Consider the following 20,875-nt stretch of genomic DNA (forward strand, 5'->3'; position numbering starts at 1 on the left):
AATCAGTTTGACTTTTATTTAACTAGAATCTCCAGCATGCCAGAATTCAGCATCAAATACATCATGAGCAAGGGCAGAGCCCACATACGTACTGCAGAGATCAATACAGCTCATGCTCTAGCTCCACCACAGTTAGCAAATTGGTTACAAAAGCTAGTGTGTTGTTGTGGGAAAAACATACTTCCAACCCTACACTTTTGTCCTGGGGTTGAGTTAATTAGGGCTAATTCACAAGCAGACAATACAAAAGCCACCAATATAAGAAACACAGGGAGAAGCAAACTGCTCAGACAAAGACAAATTGATCCTTTCTGTTACAAAGCGTTCATGTTTGGGGTCAGGGAGAACGCATGCAGGCACTGTAACTGTGCCAGAGTCAGGAGAAGCAGGCACGTGTTATGTAACATAGCCCACACAAATGCATGCAAAGATCTAGGTCTTCCCCACCTGGAAAGGGTGGAAGCAAGGGAAACTGGACTGGGGCTGATGAAGATCTGAGAACTGATCCTGCTGGGAAGTTCTTTGGGGTAGGGATTTATAGTGCCAAGTCCTGGTCCCCAACTAGAGGCTGCAGTAGAAATGCCAGGAGCACTGCAGAATGGTTGCTGCGTCCCTCTGGCATGGTCCTCAGAAGTGTGACGAGAGCTGTGCTCACACAAGCCCATCCTACCTCACATCCCTCAGCTCCTGCATGGGGAGTAAAAGGACAGGGACTTGTGACTCACCGTTGCTCACTGCAAAGGACTTGCTCATGCTTGGGGAGTGGCAGGCCGCTTGCTGTGCTGTGTCCAAGACTTAACAGCTTCAAGGCCTAGAGAAAAGTCTACCCCTATATACTGCAGACAGAGGGATGGCTAAAACTACTCTATTAGCAGCACTACTCTTATCCTGCAGGGTGACCAGAGGCAATTCACTGCTTCGTGCCTAAGCTTTCTCCTAAGGGGGGATAAAGAAACCTCCTTTGTAAAGAACCTGGCAGGGCTCTGTAGCTGGAAAACACAATAAAGAATATAAAGTTATCTAGTATGTATGGCTTGCCCTAGTCCTCAGCAAGAGGGAGAATTTTACCCACTTTTTTTTTTTGTTCAAACCCCCCCATTTCACAAAAGGCTTTAGGGTTTTTAAACGGAAAGAGTGAGATCCATTTTCTCCCACCCACCTAAAAACACACACACTTCTCCAAGGTATCCAGGCTCTTCTCACCAAGCACGAGATGAGAATTTATTCGATACGATTGCAAGAAAAAACAAACAAAAAATGAAACAAAAACCTGACAAACGACACAAAACAATCACGTACAACATGATGCGGAACAGAAGTTGGCTAGTCCAGGTTAACAATTCTCTAAAAACATTGTTAGCATCTTAGAAATCTAGTGTAAACATTACATGTAAAAATATACACGATTCCAAAAAATAAGCCACAACGGTTCAGACAGCGCGTTGAGTCAACTTTCTGGAATTACGGTTCTTGGCGCAAAGATGGTTCACGGTGCTGTTATGAAGGATGACCTGCAGTGGTTTCCTCGAGTCCCCCAGTGACCATTGGCTAACATTTTCTAAAAGGATTGAGTATCTCACTTTAGCCACCTTGGTTTTCAGAAAGTGCTGAGCACCTGTCCTCTGTAAACCAGGCCTCTTCAAGGTGGCTTCAGCTGACTACTCAAAAAAAAAAACAAGGCTAGGATTTTTCAAGAGAGCTGAGAAAGAGAAGCCCAACTTACTGCAACTCCTCTTTAGGCTCCATTGAAAAAAATCCGGCTCGAGGTGTCAAGGATCGCCAGTGACTTATGAAAATCTTGGCCAAGTGACGCGGAGGATCTTGAGAACACTGCAGGCTCAAGCCCTCCGTGACTTTTAGTCGATCAGGCACACCATGTTCAATCTTCCAAATATGGCAAATTACAGGTTTGGCTTCCGTTTCTGTGAACAGGATGCACGCACTGTGAATTTTACCCCATCTCCCTAGGCAGCATGATCGTATTTCCAGGGAGTTAAGAGGTGGTTCTTTCACCACCCTCCAGATGGCAAGCAGCAAAGAAAACCCACATTACACTTTGCACGAGACCAAGGCAACTAAAAGCTCAGAAACATGATTGGACTGTATTCTGTTAACAAGGCTTCAAGCATTTGCCCTTGTGTTTATGAGCAAACCACACACTCAAAAGAAAAAGGAATCACCATTTTTGCAATATTAGATATTTCAAAGGTCCAGCAAAGAACTAGCTTTGCAGCAACAGGACATGTTGCTTGTAAACTCAATGTTGAGGAGGCTTTGGCCTCTATTTAAGTCGCTTTCCTTTGGCTCATCTGTTAAAGATGTCACACGAATCCCAAAGAGATGAATTTCACCTACTTAATATTTACAATATGTATATAGGAAAAGAGTTAAGAATAAACCAAATGGGGGAGGGAAGGATAGGAGGGCATTCTTCTTTCACCAAAGAGCTAATATTTTATTGGATAAGGCACATGTAGGAGTTAAGACCATTTTTCAAAAGATCATTTGCAAATGAATGCCATTCGGTTGAGACAACTTCTCTCTCTCTCTTTCCGGGAGTTGATTCTATTCTCAGTTACTCCAAGTAAAGTTGGAGTGGCTCCACTTACAGCTACAGAGTCACTCTGGATTTACACCACAATTGAAAACAGAATCCAGCCCTAAAGTTTGCTGGTTTGACCCTGCAAGGTACTGAATACCCTTCAACTCTCTCAAGTCGAGGGTTTAGTACTTCATAGGTTCTTGATTAAGATTTCTGTGGCTGTTGAAAGGACTGATGTACTATGAAATTAAAAGGAATCTGGTGGCCTTACCTATAGATTCTAAAACTTGTGACATAGGAAATGTATAGAAATAAGACTCATACTAGTTCTCAGGGGGAAGACGACAAAAAACCCCCAAAACAAAATACAAAACCTGTATCCCTCCCCTCAAGTTGCTTCTTGGGGAAAGACAACAATTCCCCTCCCTGCCTGTAGGCTGAAGGAAAGAGGTCACAACACACCTGTACCATGGACAGCACACATGGGTACCAATCCCACATGGTTAACTAATGGCTAGTTAACAAGACTTATATATTAAGCTTCTCTTCTCTGATAGGCAACACATCGCAGAACAATTCACATTCATAAGCTTGGATTTGGATCTCATTTATAAAATGGTACCTACAAGGATGAAAACCTTCACTTTTTATAGTTACCCCCAAATCAAATAGGCAGTCTTAAATATGCAGATTAATAAAGTTATCCAGCACCTGGCTACAGAGCTGTAGCCCAAAAGATTATTGACATTGCAGGAGTTTGTCAGTTCTGAGATGTAATCACTAGATTGCTATGTGGGGTCAGCACCTAGACATGGTGCAACTGGTCTCCACATCTCATGCTGGATATCCATAAAGGGGTGAATATCACCCACACAACTGAATCCAAAGCCTACTGAAGTCAGTGGGAGTTTTTCATTTGATGCCAATGGGCTTTGGACCAGGATTTCAGTGAGCAAGTTATTAGACAAACAAGATGAACCTGCACTTCCACAGCATACCGACCTGACAGATCAGAAAGAAACAGAGAAAAGCTAGAGTTCCAAAATAATGATACCCTACCAGGTGACTAGAGGTTCTCCTGGATCCTACATACAATTAGCACTCACACATGGTGGGTGGTGTTCTCTAAAGCATTCTCCCACTTAAAAAACCCTAAGGAAGAGAAGTTGTAAAACTTCAAAAGGCCTTATGAACAGCAAGGGAGCTCCACCTACAATCTTACCAAATAAATGATACATTTTCCTTTGGGAACAAGAAGTTCCAGGGATGCATCCAGAAGTATAAATGCCAGTTAATACCCATTTTGATGGAAGAAAGCAGTGACGCATTGTGCATGTGATAAGATAGAAGGAGATTGGGGGAAAGAGTAACTTGAATAGAGCATTTGCCATGATGGGGATAGTCAGCCTTTTCTACATATGACCATTGACAGATTCCCCAAGCAAGGGCAGTGACTGGTTCCTTGGTCTGCAACAAGGTGAATACTGGCAACTGTGCACAAAATGAAATGTTCCAACAGTGACATACAAAGCTCTAGATGCAGCACAGGCTGACAGCACAGATCATTTGCAGTCATAAGAAGGGGATTAAAAAAACACCCCCCCAAAAAAAAAAACCATCTAAAGATGGGGGGGGGAAAGGCAAATGATCTTTTCAAATAATAATAATAATAATGATGATGATAATGATAATAATGAAGAGACCAAGAGAAGAGATGATCCAGACAGCATGACAGCCACTTGCTGTTTAAGGCCATTGATTTCCTGTGGGATAGTTGGGCACTGTGGGATACTCTGGCAGGCTGTTTCCAGAAAAATTATTGTACTGAGCTTCCCTGCTCGGGGGGTCCTTCCAAGCGCCACTGTTCCACTCATCCTGGGCTTTCTGAAAGCTTCCACCACCTCCTCGGTAGATTTTATGCACCTAAGGGATAATCAACAAGGCAAAGGAGAATTAGCAGAAGGCATCCAGCTTCCCTTCTGACAGTTGTCTCAGTCACTTTGTTAATGCCTAAAATCAGCTAGTCACCTCTAGCACTGACCCACATATCTGACAGTAAGAATCCACAGTTTAAACAGCAGGAACAAAACCACACAAAGACACTAAAAAGAATATTGCAACAAAGGGCAGAGAAGCAGTAAGTTAAGATCTACACGTGGTATTCTTACTCAGTGCAGCCTCCAGACTAACTCAGGCTGGGGCATTACACAGGAATCATTTAAATAACAAGGCATTCGAACTAGGTCAGGCTACCTATAATTCAGTAATATTGAAACTGCTGCTTGGGCAATACTGAGCCCAACAAGACTAGGGCGCATCACAGGAGAGCTATCTAGGTTGGTGTGCACAGGTGTGGGAAGGAACATGACTGAGAAATCACTCTGCCATAATGCCTGTTAGTGTGCAAGGGGAGCAGCATTAGCCACGACCTCCAAGGGAGGTGTATGCTTCCATATGCCAGAAGTAAGCCAAAGTATTGTGTTTGACAAGACAGCTCTAGACTCTAAAACCGACCTCTTCCTTCTAGTTTTTTACTCTCACAAAGCTCAGAATAATTCTACAGCAGGCTCTGCGGTGGTATTACTTATGACAGTCTCTCTCCATCTGTTTCTTTATGGGGTACACTTTTAAGGACAAAAATACTTCCATGGACTGCCTTCCTTCCCCTCACTCCAACGCTTCAAGTGTATGAATCTCAAGAGCTGTTGTTTCTGGAATTTGTGACTGCCCATAAAAAAAAAAATAAAAATAAAAATCCTAGCTGCATCTAGCTATATGTAATTGTATGGGACAGAGGGAACTTCCAGTCTTTGCCCTTTACCTGGATTCATTCTCTAATGAACACAGGCAGCATCTCGACTGACTACACTTGGGCAACTTTAAAGGGAGGAGGGTTAGTTCTTACAAGGCTGTTCAACTGATGATTCATTTTGTTGAGCAAGGAATTGAAGTGGCAATTTTAGGGATTCCTTTGGTCAACTATAGCCTGAAAATGCAGGGACTGGACTCTGTGGACCAAGAGGCCCTTTCTAGATCCAAAGCACAAACAGATGCTTCAAGGCAGAAAGGAAACAAAAGCACCTACCTTTAGGAGACAGAAGAACATTGCAACCGCACACATTGTAAACATGATGGCAGGAAACAGCATGAACACAGCAGCTGCAACGTTGGTACTGAAAAAAGTAGCTGCTGCTAACCATCCACTGGAAAAAAGTGAAAAGGAGAGGGCATTACTGCAGTGTCTGTTTTCAGGCACACGATTGTTACCAAGGAGACTATTCAATCCCACCCTAAAAATGTGAGAGAACAATGAGAACAGCAGCCAGAACCAGATGCAGCACAGAGCGATGCTTCCCCAGCACTTTGCTGTTAGCAGACTTCAACCCTGAGCCATCATATCCCCTGCTCTGCTATTTCAAGGCCACTAAAGCTGACCCGTGACATAGCAGGGCCTTAAGGTGTAACCATCGATCCATAAGGGAACCAAATTTATTTTTACTTGTGCAAAGGTAACAGTCTAGTGGAACGAAGCTGGGGCTCAGAATTGGGACCTTCCGAGTCCTATAACTTTGCATCTTTAAAATGATGCTGATACTATATGCTGGGCTTCAAGAAGCATTGTGGAGATTAGCGTTAAGAAAGTGGCAGTATCAAGCACTGGGTTTCAGTATTATACTAGACTTTCTTCTATTATTTTACAATGGTATTTTCATTCAATTCCTTCATCAGGACTCTAGAGATGGAGGGTTAAATGACCAACTCATTGGGCCTTAAACAGGAAAAGGTTCATTCAAGTACCTTCCCCTTATTTAAGGATGACCCTCCTGATTCTTGCCCCGTGGAAGTGAAGTGGCACATGCTGTGTGTACCTGGGGAGGATGTTAAGAAAGGATAATGTGACTTGGTCTCAGCACTTATGCTTCTCAGTGGTTGGGTGTGGAATTGCATTGCAAGTTCAGTATTAGGTGTTTGTTTGCTACGGCACAGCCATATGGAAGGAAAAATAGGCATTTGTGGAGGGCATGCACCCCTGAAAGTACCAAAAGGTGAAGATCGTGACTGCATATCATCTTCAGTCTTTACCTGGGGAAGGTCAAAGGAGCTCAGATTACATCCTGGGTCAGACTAGGACCCTTTAATTTTCCAATCTCCTTTCCTACCCCTCACCCCGTCTCTCAATCTCCATCCCCCTAAACATTAAATGGCATTTAACACATGAAAATGCAAGACAGGCTAAATATTCAGGACAGAATCTCTGCAACAAATACCCAGTACAAGACAGACAGACCAAGTGCTCAACAAGAGACCCTGGGAGCATTCCACTTACCACGCTCCCCATCTAGAGATACCAATCGCTTGTATGAAGGTGAGAATAAACTGGGCGCCAAAGATGAAGAAAAAGGCCATAAAATTAAAGGAGCTGTCAGACCTGTGAAGTGAAGGAGAAAGTTATGAGAAACACATGAGCTTTATCACCTTGTACTGTCCCAGGCTATGCTGTTTGTGACCCCTGCCACACAAGCACGGACTATTGTGGTCATCAGATCCCTGTATGATTCTGCACTTTGAGGACCACCCCTCCAGTGATGACAGCACATGAATCTGTGTATCATGAGAACTTAATCCCTCCTAGTAAACCTGGGCCTTGCAGTTGATCTGACAGTAATTATACTTATGATGGCATGCTGAGAGGTGTGGTTTACCACTAATAACCTGCAGCCTCACAAGGAAGAAAAAGCACTTGCACTATTAACTGAATGTCTGAATTCAGTGCTGCCCAATCCTGGGTGTAAGCACAAGACCATGACAACACATGGGCATAAGCACAGGCCACCAGAAAGATGGTGATTGCATCTATTGTATATACACACAGAATGAGAAGCCCAGCTGGGAATGCCTCAGTGGCTGTTTGTCGTCATTTTACGTATCTGTGGTTAAGAAGATGAACTACGATAATCTGGCCCTAGGATGGATTAGGAAGAAAAATAGCTCTGGCATCCACGTAAGAAGAACATTTGGGCCCCCTGAGCTGGGTGGAAGATTGCCTGGGGAGGGTGCATGTGCAACGTGCAGTATAAATATACTTCCAAGGGAGGCCAGAAGCTCTCAGAACTAGATGTGCTCCAAGGCCTCTGAGCTGTTCTATCAGAGATCTGACCCAAACAAAATGTCACATTAGCAGAGCCTCTACCATCAAATATGTACTTTCTTCTAACAACACCTCCCCTAATTATCCATCCTTTGGCAGGGGACACTTTCACTGCAAGCCTAGCTAAGCTCTGAGCCCTCTCATATCTTGGGGGGGCTATTACTTTTAACAGTGCAAATGAATGACATCACATTCATTTAAATACAGAAGCTGGGAGGTTTTATGACCTATGGAAAGACTTATGAAGGGAACTCAAAAGAAAGAACCAAGACAGAGGCAGACAGGCGCAATGGGGAATTTATAATAGTGCCAGTGTCAGATTCCCAACTCCCACTGAAAGCAAATGGAAGTTAGGGGCCATGGGGAATTGTATGCTCAAATATCTTGGGTGCCTAAGTACTTCTTGCAAATCAGGCCTCTGGCAGCTGAAGCAGAAGACTGGGAGTCAGGAAAATGGTTCTTGACTTGCTAAATGTCACATTCTGGCTGACTGAGTAACCTGGAAGCTCTCAGGATGGATTCTCACTTGCAGTGCACTTTATGCAGTCATTTACACCTGTGCCATGTGGGTGTAAATAGAGGATAAATGATTATACAAGGTAGATTCATAGATGTAGGGTCAGAAGGGACCTTGTAGATCTTCTGACCTTTGTGGATAGTCTGACCCCCTGCCCTGGGCAGGAGAGAAAACTGGGCTCAAATGACCCCAGCTAGGTAAACGTCAAGCCTTCTCTTAAAGACCCCCAGGGTAGGAGCCAGCGCCACTTCCCTTGGAAGTTAGTTCCAGATCCTAGCTGCCCTGACTGTGAAGTAGTGCCTTTGGATGTCTAGTCTGAACCTACTCTCTAACAATTTATGGCCATTATTCCTTGTTACTCCAGGAGGCACTTGGGGGAACAAGGTCTCTCCCAATCCCCACTAGCAAGTTTATAGATGGCCACCAGGTCCCCCCTCAGCTTCTCTTGTGAAGGCTGAACAGGTTAAGGTCCTGTAGCCTCTTCTTGTAGGGTCTGCCCTGCTGTCCCCAGATCACGCGAGTGGCCCTCCTCCGGACCCTCTCCATACTGTCCACATCCCTCCTGAAGTGCGGCGCCCAGAACTGGATGCAGTACTCCAACCGCGGCCTGACCAGTGTCGCAGAGGGGGAGAATCACTTCCTTGGCCCTGCTTGTGATGCATCTGTGGATGCATGACAAGGTACGGTTAGCCTTACTGACCGTGTCCTTGCATTGTCAGCCCATGTTCATCTTGGAGTCAATAATGACTTCAAGATCTCCTTCTGCCACCGTGCTTTCGAGAAGGGAGTTCCCCAGCCTATAGGTATGCTGCTGGTTCCTACTGCCAAGTGCAGCACCCTGCACTTGCCAGTATTGAATCCCATCCTATTTTCATTTGCCCATGCCTGTAACCTGTCCAGGTCCCGCTGTAATCTGTCCTTCCCTTCTAGCGTGCCCACCTCACCCCAAATCTTGGTGTCGTCTGCAAATTTAAACAGGGTGATTTTCACCCCATTGTCCAAGTTGCTAATAAAGAAAATGAACAGTGTGGGCCCAAGGACTGAGCCCTGGGGGACTCCACTGCCTACTTCCCTCGAGGTCGAATATGACCCGTCCACCACCACTCTGAGTATGACCCCTCAGCCAATTTGCGACCCATCTGACTGTGTAGGCATCAATGCCAGTCGCCTAGCTTTTTAATGAGAATGAGGTGGGAGACAGTGTCAAAGGCCTTGCTGAAGTCCAGAAAGACTAAATCCACCGCAACACCTGCATCCAATGATTTTGTGACCTGATTGTAGAAGGCAATCAGGTTGGTCTGACAGGACCTGCCCCTAATGAAACCGTGCTGGTTGCCCTTGAGCATTATCCCTGCTGCTGGCCCATCACAGATGCGCTCCTTGATAATCTTCTCAAAGAGCTTCCCCAGGATCGAAGTAAGACTAATAGGCCTATAGTTGCCTGGGTCCTCCCTCTTCCCTTTTTTAAAGATGGGGACCACACTGGCCTTCTTCCAGTCGTCCGGCACCTGGCCAGAGCACCACGAGCGCTCGTAAAGCTGTGCCAGGGGACCTGTGATAACCCCTGCCAATTCCCTCAACACCCTGGGGTGGAAAGCATCTGGACCTGCCGATTTGAACACGTCCAGCCCCTCCAGAAGTTCCCTAACTCAGTCCTCCCTGAGCCTAGGCTTTGGTGGAGTTTCTCCTGAATCTCGGTAGGGGAGTCCCGGTCCTTGCACAAGAAAACGGAGGCAAAAAAATTGTTAAAGAGGTCTGCTTTCTCCTCTGGTGCAGCCACCAGATTGCCAAGCATATCCTGCAGGGGCCCCACATTACCCAGTGCCTTCTTCATACTTCCTATGCATTTAAAAAAGGACTTTTTGTTTTCCTTGATCCTTGATGCTAGCCCTAGTTCCATATCTGCCTTAGCTTTCCTAACAGCCCCCCTACAGACCCGAGTGGTGGACATATACTCATTTTTGGTGATAGCCTCTCCCTTGCACTGGGTGTACACCTCCTTTTTGGCAATCAGGCATTCCTGAATGCCCTTGGCAAGCCAGGGGGGCTTTTGGGCACTCTTGCCCCCTTTGCTTCTCGTTGGGATTGTCACCCCTTGGGCTCTGAGTATCATCTCCTTAAGGAACGACCACTCACCTTGGGCACCCAGTTCCCCTACTCTCCAGGACACCAGTGCCTCTCCCACTAATCTCCTCAACTCATTGAAGTTGGCCCTCTTGAAGTCAAGGGCTACTGCCGTGCTGCAGGCCCTTGACACACTGTGCTGGATGGTGAATTCCAGCAAGCGATGATCGCTATCGCCCAGGTGGTCAAGGACCTGAAGTCCTCTCACCAGGTCGTCGCCTGTGGCCAGGACCAGGTCTAGCAGGGCATTCTCCCTGGTGGGGCTGTGCACCTCCTGGGTTAAGTGGAGGTCCTGTATTTTGGCAAGGAACCTTTGTGAGCGGTCAGACCTGGCTGACTGCTCCTCCCAGCAGAAGATAGAGGTCAATGAAGGATCTTGCCCTGATATCCAGTTACCCCAGAGGTGTGAAGTAGATTTGGTGACCTACGATTCTTTCAGACATTCAGATCATGGCACATCTATTGCAATAGAAATGATTATTCATTCCAGTACCTAGATTAGCAAAAGGATGATGTCTGAGACTGGACTTTGAGCAAACTGGGAATGTGGAAGGATGAAGGAGTCTTCACTTGAGGGGAGGCGGGAGGAAAGCAGCTAGAGGACGTAAGAGGTGGAATTCGGATTCAGCCTTTCACTACAAGTTTGCAACACCTCTGCTGCCCTGCCAAGGCTCCGATTTAATTCAGCTCTGGAAGTGGATATGTGATGAATGCTTTCTGGAAACATCTACCAAGTACATGATTTTAACAACCATGGCTTTAACTTTCTGGGATATGTATGACAAGGAGGCTTGACTTACCATCCCTGAAGTCAGAGTGGCTGGAATCAGTGGCCGTTTATAGACGTGCTCCAGGAGTTGGTGGGGGGAGTGGGGGAGGGTGCTTTAATGAGAGCAGCTCTGACAGCCGCTCTGATTAAAGTGCCTGGAGCATCACATGCATCAGCATCCCCATGCTGAAAAATGGCAGCGGGGGTGCTTCAACTAAAGCTTGTTGAACGAGCTTTAGTTAAATCGACCTGCCGCCATTTTTCAGCACAGGGATGCGGATACGCATGACACAGGAGTCTGCTGGAGCTCAGCAATTGCCACGCTCCAGCAGACTCGATTAATCGCTGTAATTACAGCACATTGGAGCAGCCTCGCTGCATGTGTATAGGCGCCCAATCTGGCTATGCTACTCCTTTCCAATAATGGATTTCCTCTAATTCCCCTTATTTTAAGTCTGCCCCACAACTAAATGTCAAACTAATTGCTTTGTGGTTCATTGGTCTCTCCCTAGGGTCTTGATTACATTCAGAAGTTTGTATATAGGGTACCCGCAAGGGTCTTCCAGCATTCAGTTGCACAAACACATACAAGCAGCATTAAAAAAAATAACTAGGAACTGTCTCCAAGAAGCCCAGAGGAAGACAGTGCGGAGGAGTAATTTTTCCCAGACTCTGGAATGGAAAATGCTGTTTGAACAGAGTTCTGCTACTGACTTGGAATCCCCAGAGGCTCCTGAATTAGGAAAGGGGAAGAAAAACCCAGCACGATACAGCAAAGAGTCTCAGATTTCATTTAGTTAAAAAAAACCCTAAAAACAAACCAAATAACCTCAGATGAGTCCAATTCCTTCACTTCCTGTTAAAAATTCTCCTCTCTTGCCTCCTACAATTTAAATGACTTATTGGCTAACATTTTAGTTATTTCCATTGTTAACAGTCACATTATGTTAGTGTTCAAAGCAAGCACTTGAGTATAGATTCAGGACAACACTTGAAATATGCTTAAAATTAAGCACTTGTCTATGCCCTTTCTTGATCTTGGGCCCTAAGTGTCCATGTCGATTCCAATCAGCTGCTTCTACTTTTTAAGAATTACCATATCTTCTTGCATGCAACATGCCCTGGGATAAGACATGCATTTTGTTTTTGAAAGGCACAACATTGAAGGAAAAAAAAAGATCTTTCCTTGTTGTAGATCTGGGGTGGGCAATCATTTCGGGCAGAGGGTCACTTACTGAGTTCTGGCAAGCTATCGAGGGCCACATGACAGGCAGCCAGGGGCAGATAAATATTCATTTTCTAAACTTTTTAGGGGTCCCGCGGGCTGGATAGACTGACCTGGCAGGCTGCATCCAGCCTGTGGGCCACATTTTGTCCACCTCTGTTGCAGATGAAGAGCCACACTTATGGAGTGAAGTCTGCTCATTGCTCTACACCTTGTGAACTGGGTGCAGACTTTACTGTCACCCAGCCAAAGCTTAAGCAGTAAAAGCTGCTATTGCCATATTTCTTCACATATGATGTCCAATATCCAACTGCTGGGGGGGGGGGGGGGGTGCATGTTGGGTGCCAGAAAATAAGGGAAGTCTCTAACGAGGGACAAGATGATCATTCAAAAAAAAAAAAATCAAAAAAATCTGGAAGTACTTTGGTGTTGGGAGGGTAGCAGAGTCCAGGTAATCTACAGAAGAGGGGTGCTGGGTGCCTGGGTTCTGGTGTCAACTTTGAAAGCAACTCACCGTGCAAGATTGGGCAAGTTGGTTCCCTCCATTTTGCATAGAGGAAATCAAGAGCCCCTGGAAGAGAGGTTGTAAGGCACTGGACATTAATACTTTCAAAATGCTTTGCAAATCCCATTAGGTGCTACAGAAATGCAAGGCATGATTAATTTTTAAACCAAATTAATAATGTAGGAGGAGTTTAAATATTTGTGCAGCTGGAGAAGGGCTTGAGTCTACTGAGCTGCTTTTAGTTAAAAATAAGAGGAGCTATATGCTGCATTAGAGCTGGAATCGGGAATTTTAAGCAACTTGTCACCAACAGTCTTCCAGGAAAGAACTGAGAGCCATAGATTTCCAACAAGCTTTTAAGAGAATGGCTCCCTTAATGTTAGAGGGATGTAGATGTGTAACTAGCCCCATCGTAGGAAAATTATTTTTTCAAAGTGAAAATAAATGGTTATTTTGATGTGAATATTAAGCTCTCAGAAGGGTGAAACTAGTTGGCGCTGCTGGTGACATCAGAAAAGACAAATCAGTCATCAGCAATTCAAATGCTTGTCTCAAGCCATGCCCCTGATACATCAGCCCCGATTTGAAGCAACTCTCCACAAGAGGTCGTTCAGTCTCCGTGATCTTTTCGACCCTGATCTGTCTGTGAATGAGAATGCAGCTTGCGTGTCACGTGGTGGTTTTTGTGGGAATGGAGAAGTCTCAATATTTATTTCATTCTTTACTCTGCCTGAATGTTTGCGGTCCGTATCCTTCCTTAACCAAGCCCTGCCCTTTGTCTGTCTTGTGTTTTCATGCTGTAAGCCAGTGGTATTCAACCTTTTTTTCATTTGCAGATCCCTAAACACTTTTGAATGGAGGCGAGAACCCCTTTGAATTTTAAGTGTGGGTATTTACATATTTTTGATTGCTCATAGTCATCTTTCGCAGACCCCTTGGACATAATCTATGGACCCCCAGGGGTCCGTAGACCACAGATTGAAAACCACTGCTGTAAACGATGTGAGGCACAGACCATCTCTTACTCAATATCTATACAGCACTTACTACAATGGGGTTCCTGTTAGCTGCTACTGTAGAACAAAACAGGTAGGTCAAACAGGCACTGAATGCTAGCAATGCTCCACCACTCTCAGCATGGCTGGATTCAAACTGTACACTCATAGGTGAGAAGGCCTTCATCCTAAGTTGCTGCAAACTAGTCAGACACTTTTAACCAAACTTTTTTGTACCTTAATACTCCATTTCTCTTCGCACAGCCCTTACTCTTTCCCCCAGGAGACGGATCCCCTTGCGGTCACTGAATTCCTGATAAAATATATGCTGAAAGAGCCACCCAGAAACAGGAGAACCACTTACCGAAAGGCTTTGTATACGGGTCGGAACCAGCATATGTAACTGCAAGGGCTGAAGAGAATAAGCCAAAGGATGGCCAAGCCAAAGTTGACAGGATAACCACCAGCAAGCCACCATGCCAGGCAGGCAATAAGATTCACCAATAGTGTGATGCAGTAAACTGTGAAGAGAGAACAGAGTGTAGGCAGTGCTGTTTGTTGGCTTCAGAGAAAGACTGAAAGATTGTCCCCGACTAAACCATCCTAGCCAATTGTCTGTTTAATCTGTTCTTGAAAATTTCCATGAATAGAGATTCCACAGCTTCTCAGGGCAGCTTGTTCCAATGCTTGACCACCCTCAGGGTCAGAAAGTCCCTCCTGAACTCCAGCCTAAATTTCCCCTGCTGCAGCTTGAAGCCATTGCTCCTAGTCCTGTCCCCTAGGGCCACAGAGGAAAGCTTGTCTCCATCATCTCTGTAATTGCCCTTGAGGTATCTGAAGGCTTATCAAGTCTCTCCCCTCCACCCTCAGTCTTCTATTCTCCAGATTAAATGAAACCTAGCTCTCTCAACCTTTACTCTTAAGCCTTGCTTCCCAGGCCCCTAACCATTTTTGTTGGACTCTTTCTAACCTATCCACATCCTTTTGAAGTGCAAGGCCCAAAACTAAGCACAGTACTCTGGGTGAGGCTTTGCTAGTGCTGAACAGCATGGACGAATCACTTCCTGTGATCTGTAAGTGATGCTCCTGTTAATACAGCCAAGGATGCTGTTGACTTTTTTCTTTGCAATAAGAGCACACTGTTGGCTCATGTTCAGTTTATGATCTACCCCCAGGCCCTTCTCTGCAGTACTGCAGCCTAGCCAATCATTCCCCAGTCTACATGTGTGCATGCAATTATTCCATTCCAAGTGCAGGACTTCGCACTTATCCTTGTTGAATCTCATCTCATGACAGTTTGGATCCGTGCCCTGCCCTTTTAGTGCGTCTGTGACTCTATCCAACTTTGTGTCATTGCTCCATTTGCTGAGGTTGCACTCAATCCCATCATCCAAATCATGAATGATGGTGTCAAACCATATCAGACCCAGGACAGACCCCTGACAAACCCTGTTTGATACCTCCTCCCAACTAGATATTGAGCCATTGAGGATTACTGACCACAAAAAGCAGTTTATTCTTCCAGGTTATAGACAAAGGGACACATGGGTTATGTCATGTCAGCTTCCCAGTGGGCCCGATACTAGTAGAAAGATCAAGAAACTCATGTGGGGACACATCACTGGAAAGAGTAATACAACTGATAAGCAAAGGGAGCAGGGAGCAACTGAAGATCAGGTTTGGCTGACTACCGGTACAAATGAAAAGCCTAATTCTTAGTTATACAAAAACCCCTTTGATACCAGTGATGTACAATGGCCTTTGAAAGCCTGGAAATACCCTTGTGAAGAGAAGACCCTCTACAAAAGCAACTACCTTGGCTAACAGACATAGCAGGGCGTCTCTGCTGGGCCTGTTCCCAGTACAAAAGTAAGGGTGGCTATTGTCTGATGAGAAGCAGACATGGTTATTATCTGCTTCTCAAAACCCAAGGGAAGCAGTGCTGAAATTACTGCAGTCCTGAGGCTACTCTAATACAAACCCCAAACGAGCCCAGAATAAGGAAGCACCGGGCACTGACAGAAGTGACGTTTGTCATGTGATCAGCCCCTGAAAGTGCTCTACAGCTGTGCCCTGTCAGAAGTGCATGGCTGCAGAGCACTTTAAAAGTGCCCAAACGCTCAACAAAATTAGCCATCATCTAATGAGGGTTGAGATGAAGGCACTCCAAAGCAGAGTGCCTTCATTAACTCCTGTCAACCCCTGTGTGCAATCTGGGCTGGGCTGATGCAGCCCAGCCCTGTCCCTGGCACCGTTTGCACGATGGGAGGGGGCAGGAGGGAAGGAAGGGAGCTCTGGCCTGGGGTTCGCCCAGACCGAGCTGCACCCGGAGGGGTGGAGTGGAGCCCCCCCACCTTACACTTCTCTTCAGTGCCCTTTCCTTCCAGCTGAGGTTGGGCAAACCCCAGCCCGGATCTCCCTCCCACTTCCCATGCAGCAGACAGCACCAGAGCTGGGGGGAGCGGGATGGAAGCTAGGACGGCTAGCTTTTCTCTGCTGGATTGTTTCCAAAATGGAGCTCAATCCCCCGCACCAAACAGCAAATGTCTATTGGTTTGAGGGGGAGGGAGGGAAGTCACTTTAACTCATGGTTCTTTCTGTGAAGTGCCATGAGTTAGAGTGGGGGAGCTACATACTGTCAGTGCCCATTGAGGTGAATTAAAAGCCACTTGTGGGCCCATTCTTGCCCCTTGGGCAGGAATAGAACAAATAGCACTGAAGTGTTAGCATCACTTTAAGCAAAGCTGCTACCCTTCTACACATGAACAAAGATTACTGCTGAGGATAACGCGTGCACACTAGGAGGTTCTACACTCTGCAGCTTCTGTACGCTGAGCTCATTCCCTGAGACTTTAGAAACAGAGTGGCAGCACTGAAAAAGAGAGTTAACGTTACACCTCAACAAAAAAATGGCCTCACAAGTTTGGCCAAACATATGCAGTAACCTACCTTCATCCACCTACCTACCTGCCTGTCCCTCCAGCCACTTGGGGATATTGAGCAATTAAGAAGTTACACGCTGACACACCACACTAGGAAGATAAACAGTTGGGCCTTTTTTAGATGTGTTTTATTCCAACTGCTTATACATTTAATGGTTGGGTCTGCTTTATTTTAACAAACTCTCTCTTTCAATTGCACAGATTTTGCTCCCAAAGCATTTGTTAACAGCTAAAAGGTTAAGAACAACTTTGCTTTAAATGCTCTGGCTCGTAGAGGCCTTAAGATTTAGAAAGGGAAAAAAAGAATCATGTAAATTAATCAGGTAGAATGGGTTAAAACTGTTAACTTGAGATTTTCGAATATTTAGCTTGAGAACTCGTGGGATATTAAAACAAGCCAATAAAAATGTATTGAACTAACAGTGCCTATAAAGTTGTAAAGCAGAACAAAAGAGGTTCATTACACGGCTTCTATAGGAGTTTGTTCTCCAGTAGTGGGAGCTCTGGTATAGGTTTCCCCAAATCTCCAACCATCTTTTGTTATTAAATGTTCAGACCCAGTTAAAATAATGAGCCTTCAGCCATCTTTTTATACAGGTTCCCATTTTAAATATTAGCTTCATCTTTTCTGCTCTCTCCTTTGTGCAAATGATTCTTTTACTTCTCTTCCTCCACCCCCCCAAAAAAGCCAGATAAACCCAAACAAATGTGCAGCAGATGGAAATCTGAAATTCACAGTGGAAAGCTCAGGTCTGCTCAGACATACATGAGCCCAGTTGTTTAAATGGCTGGAATATTTCCATCTTTCCACCAACTTGAATGAGGGGCTTTGTTGGGGAGGGAAGGAGGGAGTCACATACAAAGGCTGCTTTAGAGCATATAACATTTAACTAGTTAGTTTGGAGAAGGCGAGCAGTTTCTTCAGGGATGAAAATTACAGAGCTCATTTCAGTCTCTCTAAATAACAAAAGAACAACGGAGTGATAGATTAGACTATTATTTATAAGCACACAGTACTTTCACACACTCACCCCATACATTTGGAATAAAAGCCACATCATCAAATGTGTATTATATATCCCATAGTGAAAGGAGGGCAGGTGGGATGGCAAGCATTTTGGGAAGACCAGTTTGGGAGAGAGAAGGGATTTCCCCCTTTTTCAGAGTATTTCCTCTGCTCTACCCTCTTGGTTTCTACTGGTTCATCCCTTCAGGTCTTTCATCCAATTTCCCCTTCCCCTCTCTGTGCAACTGTTCCCACTCCTGCTTTCCAACTGGGGACAAAATGATTCCATGGGAGAATAAAAGCTCTGTGAAGCCCAACAGTACAAATAAGGGCTTCTAATCACATCTGGCCAGTTGTGACTACAACAAAAGCACTGCTCATCTAATCAGATTGAGGGGAGCTCTGTATGCTAAGGAGAACTGAAAATGTAGGGAATCTGCTGAAAAGCAGAAGACTCCTCTTGGGTTGGATGGGGGTTATCAATACTACAGCACAGATTTTAATTTATGCTATTTGAGATCTGAAAGAAAAAAGGGAAAAAAAAGAAGGAGAAGAGACAAGAACTCACAGGTAGAAAAACTACTGATAGTTTGAATGAAAGAACAAGAACAAACCAACAAAAATCCATGTGCTGTTTTAAGTCTTGAGCCTGTAGATAGGCTCATGTGATAAGAACCTGACATCCACACAGAGTCCTATTGGAATCAAGAGTATCCCCCAAGTGTGACCGATCACAGGATATATGCTTAAGATGCAAGGATCATAATGTAATTCCCTTCCTATTAGGGCTTAAGAAATGCCATCCTGAATCAGACCAAAGGTCCATCTAATCCAGTCCCTTGCCTCTGACAATGGCAAGTAGTAGACACTTTAGGGGGTAGAATATAGGAACAAAGCATGACTAATGACCGAACTAGTTATATACCATCCAGGGGCAGATGAACGCCTGGGTGCACACCCAGGGGCAGGGGTCCCCTGCGGCAGCACAGCCCAGGCAGGCATCCTGGCTGCAGGCATCCAGGGCAGGTAACATGCACCTCCTCCCCTCCAGGGCCAAGCATGTAGCTCTGTGCAGGTGGCGGCAGCTTTCCAGGGTTGTCTGCTGCCAGGAGGCCCCATGGGTGGCCCTGTTCCTGCTCTCTGCTGTTTGCTGGTGGCCACTGGCACCAGCGCTACTGGGACAGGACAGGATGGAATAGCCCCCGCCTGCTGGGGCCAGGAGAGGGGCAAGCAGGTAGCCAAGGGTGGGGTAGAGCCCATGCCTCCCCCCACAGCCAGCCCTGTCCCGTCCCGTGGCACTGGGGAATTGCAGCCCCAGCTGTGTGACACCCGCTGGGCAGAGAGCCAGGATCAGGGCTGCCTTCACCTCAGTGGTGCTCATGCCTCCTGGCTCACTCCAAATGCACCGAGGCGGGCCCAGCCACAGCTCCCTGGTGGGTGCACAGGAAACCTGCCCTTCTCTGGTCGGGGGCCTCCAATTTTCTGTTTGCCCAGGGCACCGTTAAATCTTAATCTGTCACCGACACCATTTGCCTCTATAGCCTCACGGCAGTGAATTCTGCACATTAAATACTTGCAGTGTAAAAAGTATTTCCTCCTCTTTGTTTTAAACCTGCCTCATGATAATTTTAATGAGCGCCCCCTACTTCCTTTATTCTGGGGCTTGATGAATAGCAGGCGCTATATTTGCTGTATCCACAACTTTCATGATTTTAATTCTATAGACAGCCTTTTTGGGAACTAAGATTTTTTTTAATGAAGTTCTGTGGTTAGTTTTAGAATCCAACCACACACCATGCTACGGCATTCTAGAAGAAGTGCTGCGTTTCTGATAAATGAACAGTACTGAAAGTCTAAGGTACGTGATGAATTACTGAAATCTATATTTTTATAGGAGTTGCTGAGTTCAATATACATCATTTCTGAAGTGTGTTTTCATCATTTAACTTACAGATCCATAAATGGTAGATTCTCTTCACCAGAGTCCGATGGTCTATGGGGATTTCATCAGCGAAGTTCTGGTAGAAGCAAGGTTTCAGAGGAATAAATTTTGGGAGCGGTGGAAAGTTATTCACCTTTTCTACAAAAGAAAACATAGTTTACTGAACTCAGAATTATTCTCTTGGATTACAAAATAATCACGTGACACTCCATGTGCTTTCCCAGTATTCAGTGGTATAGGCTGTATATGGGTATAGGTTCTTTACTATTCATTCCATCCAGGAAGAGCACAGACCAACTGCAGATGCTTCCTCAGCCTGAGGAAGAGTATTTGTACAGGTTTTCCTCGCCAATCGCTGGGGTTAGGTTCCTGAAAGTTTCCATGGTTGGCAAAACCATGATTGGCAAGACAAAAGGCTTATGGGAAAAATGGCAGGTGGAGGGCTGGTGCGTGGCCACAGACTGTGGTCACTCAAAACTGTATACCATGGTAGCCAAAATGGTATATAGAATATTAAGTGTAGATATTCAAAACTGTGGTTGGTAGGGGTGTGAAAAGCTTTGGTCCCCAATTTGATTCGGCAGAGATTTGGACTGATTCGGTGGCTGATTCTCTGAATCCAAATCGAATCAGAGGACCCTTTAATCTCTCCGAATTGATTTGGACAGATTCAGTGATTCAGACGTAGATACAGCTTTAAATGTTTTTTCTATACCTCTAGGTAGCAGGGGCTCTGAACGCTGTGGTGCTGGGGCAGATGCAGTGTCCCACAGAAGCACGGGGGGCTCTCCATTGCACTTGGCAGCAGACTCGGAAGTGGACCAGAAGCACTTCCGGTCCACTTTCTGGTCCACTGGGCAGCGTGCAGGGGAGGCCTCCCTGTACCCCCCCCCCTCCGGCTTGGCGACTGGTGCCTCTTGGGTCGGGGTGGGGTGCACCTGGGGTCCCCCTGTGGCCAATTGCCAGGCCAGGAGGCCTAAGCACGCTCCCCAGCAGACCTGGTACTTCCAGTCTTCTTCCGAGCACACTGGAGAGCCCCCCGCACTGCTGTGGGACGCTTCATCCACCCCAGCACTGCAGTGATCACAAGCTGTGCAACTACCTCAAGGTACGTAGAAAAAACTTTTAAAGCTGTGCCTGTGTCCAAATCGCCAATTTG

At 45.7% G+C, this 20,875-nt stretch overlaps 1 protein-coding gene across 2 annotated transcripts in view; it reads right to left on the reverse strand.

Moving 5' to 3' along the window:
• Nucleotides 1-1,187: 1,187 nt before the first annotated feature.
• SCAMP4 (secretory carrier membrane protein 4) overlaps nt 1,188-20,875 on the reverse strand; it is a 30,296-nt gene continuing 10,608 nt past the window's right edge. For both annotated transcript variants that reach the window (XM_014599797.3, XM_014599796.3), the window contains 5 exons: nt 19,726-19,854; nt 14,191-14,347; nt 6,870-6,971; nt 5,628-5,745; nt 1,188-4,465 (listed from right to left, as the gene is read on the reverse strand). In XM_014599797.3, coding sequence (XP_014455283.1) covers nt 4,289-4,465; nt 5,628-5,745; nt 6,870-6,971; nt 14,191-14,347; nt 19,726-19,854 — 683 coding nt within the window. In that variant the 3' untranslated portion in view covers nt 1,188-4,288. The remainder of the gene's footprint in view (nt 4,466-5,627; nt 5,746-6,869; nt 6,972-14,190; nt 14,348-19,725; nt 19,855-20,875) is intronic.

This window comes from Alligator mississippiensis, chromosome 16 (genome assembly GCF_030867095.1).
Source record: "Alligator mississippiensis isolate rAllMis1 chromosome 16, rAllMis1, whole genome shotgun sequence".
Classification (NCBI taxonomy): Eukaryota; Metazoa; Chordata; order Crocodylia; family Alligatoridae; genus Alligator; species Alligator mississippiensis.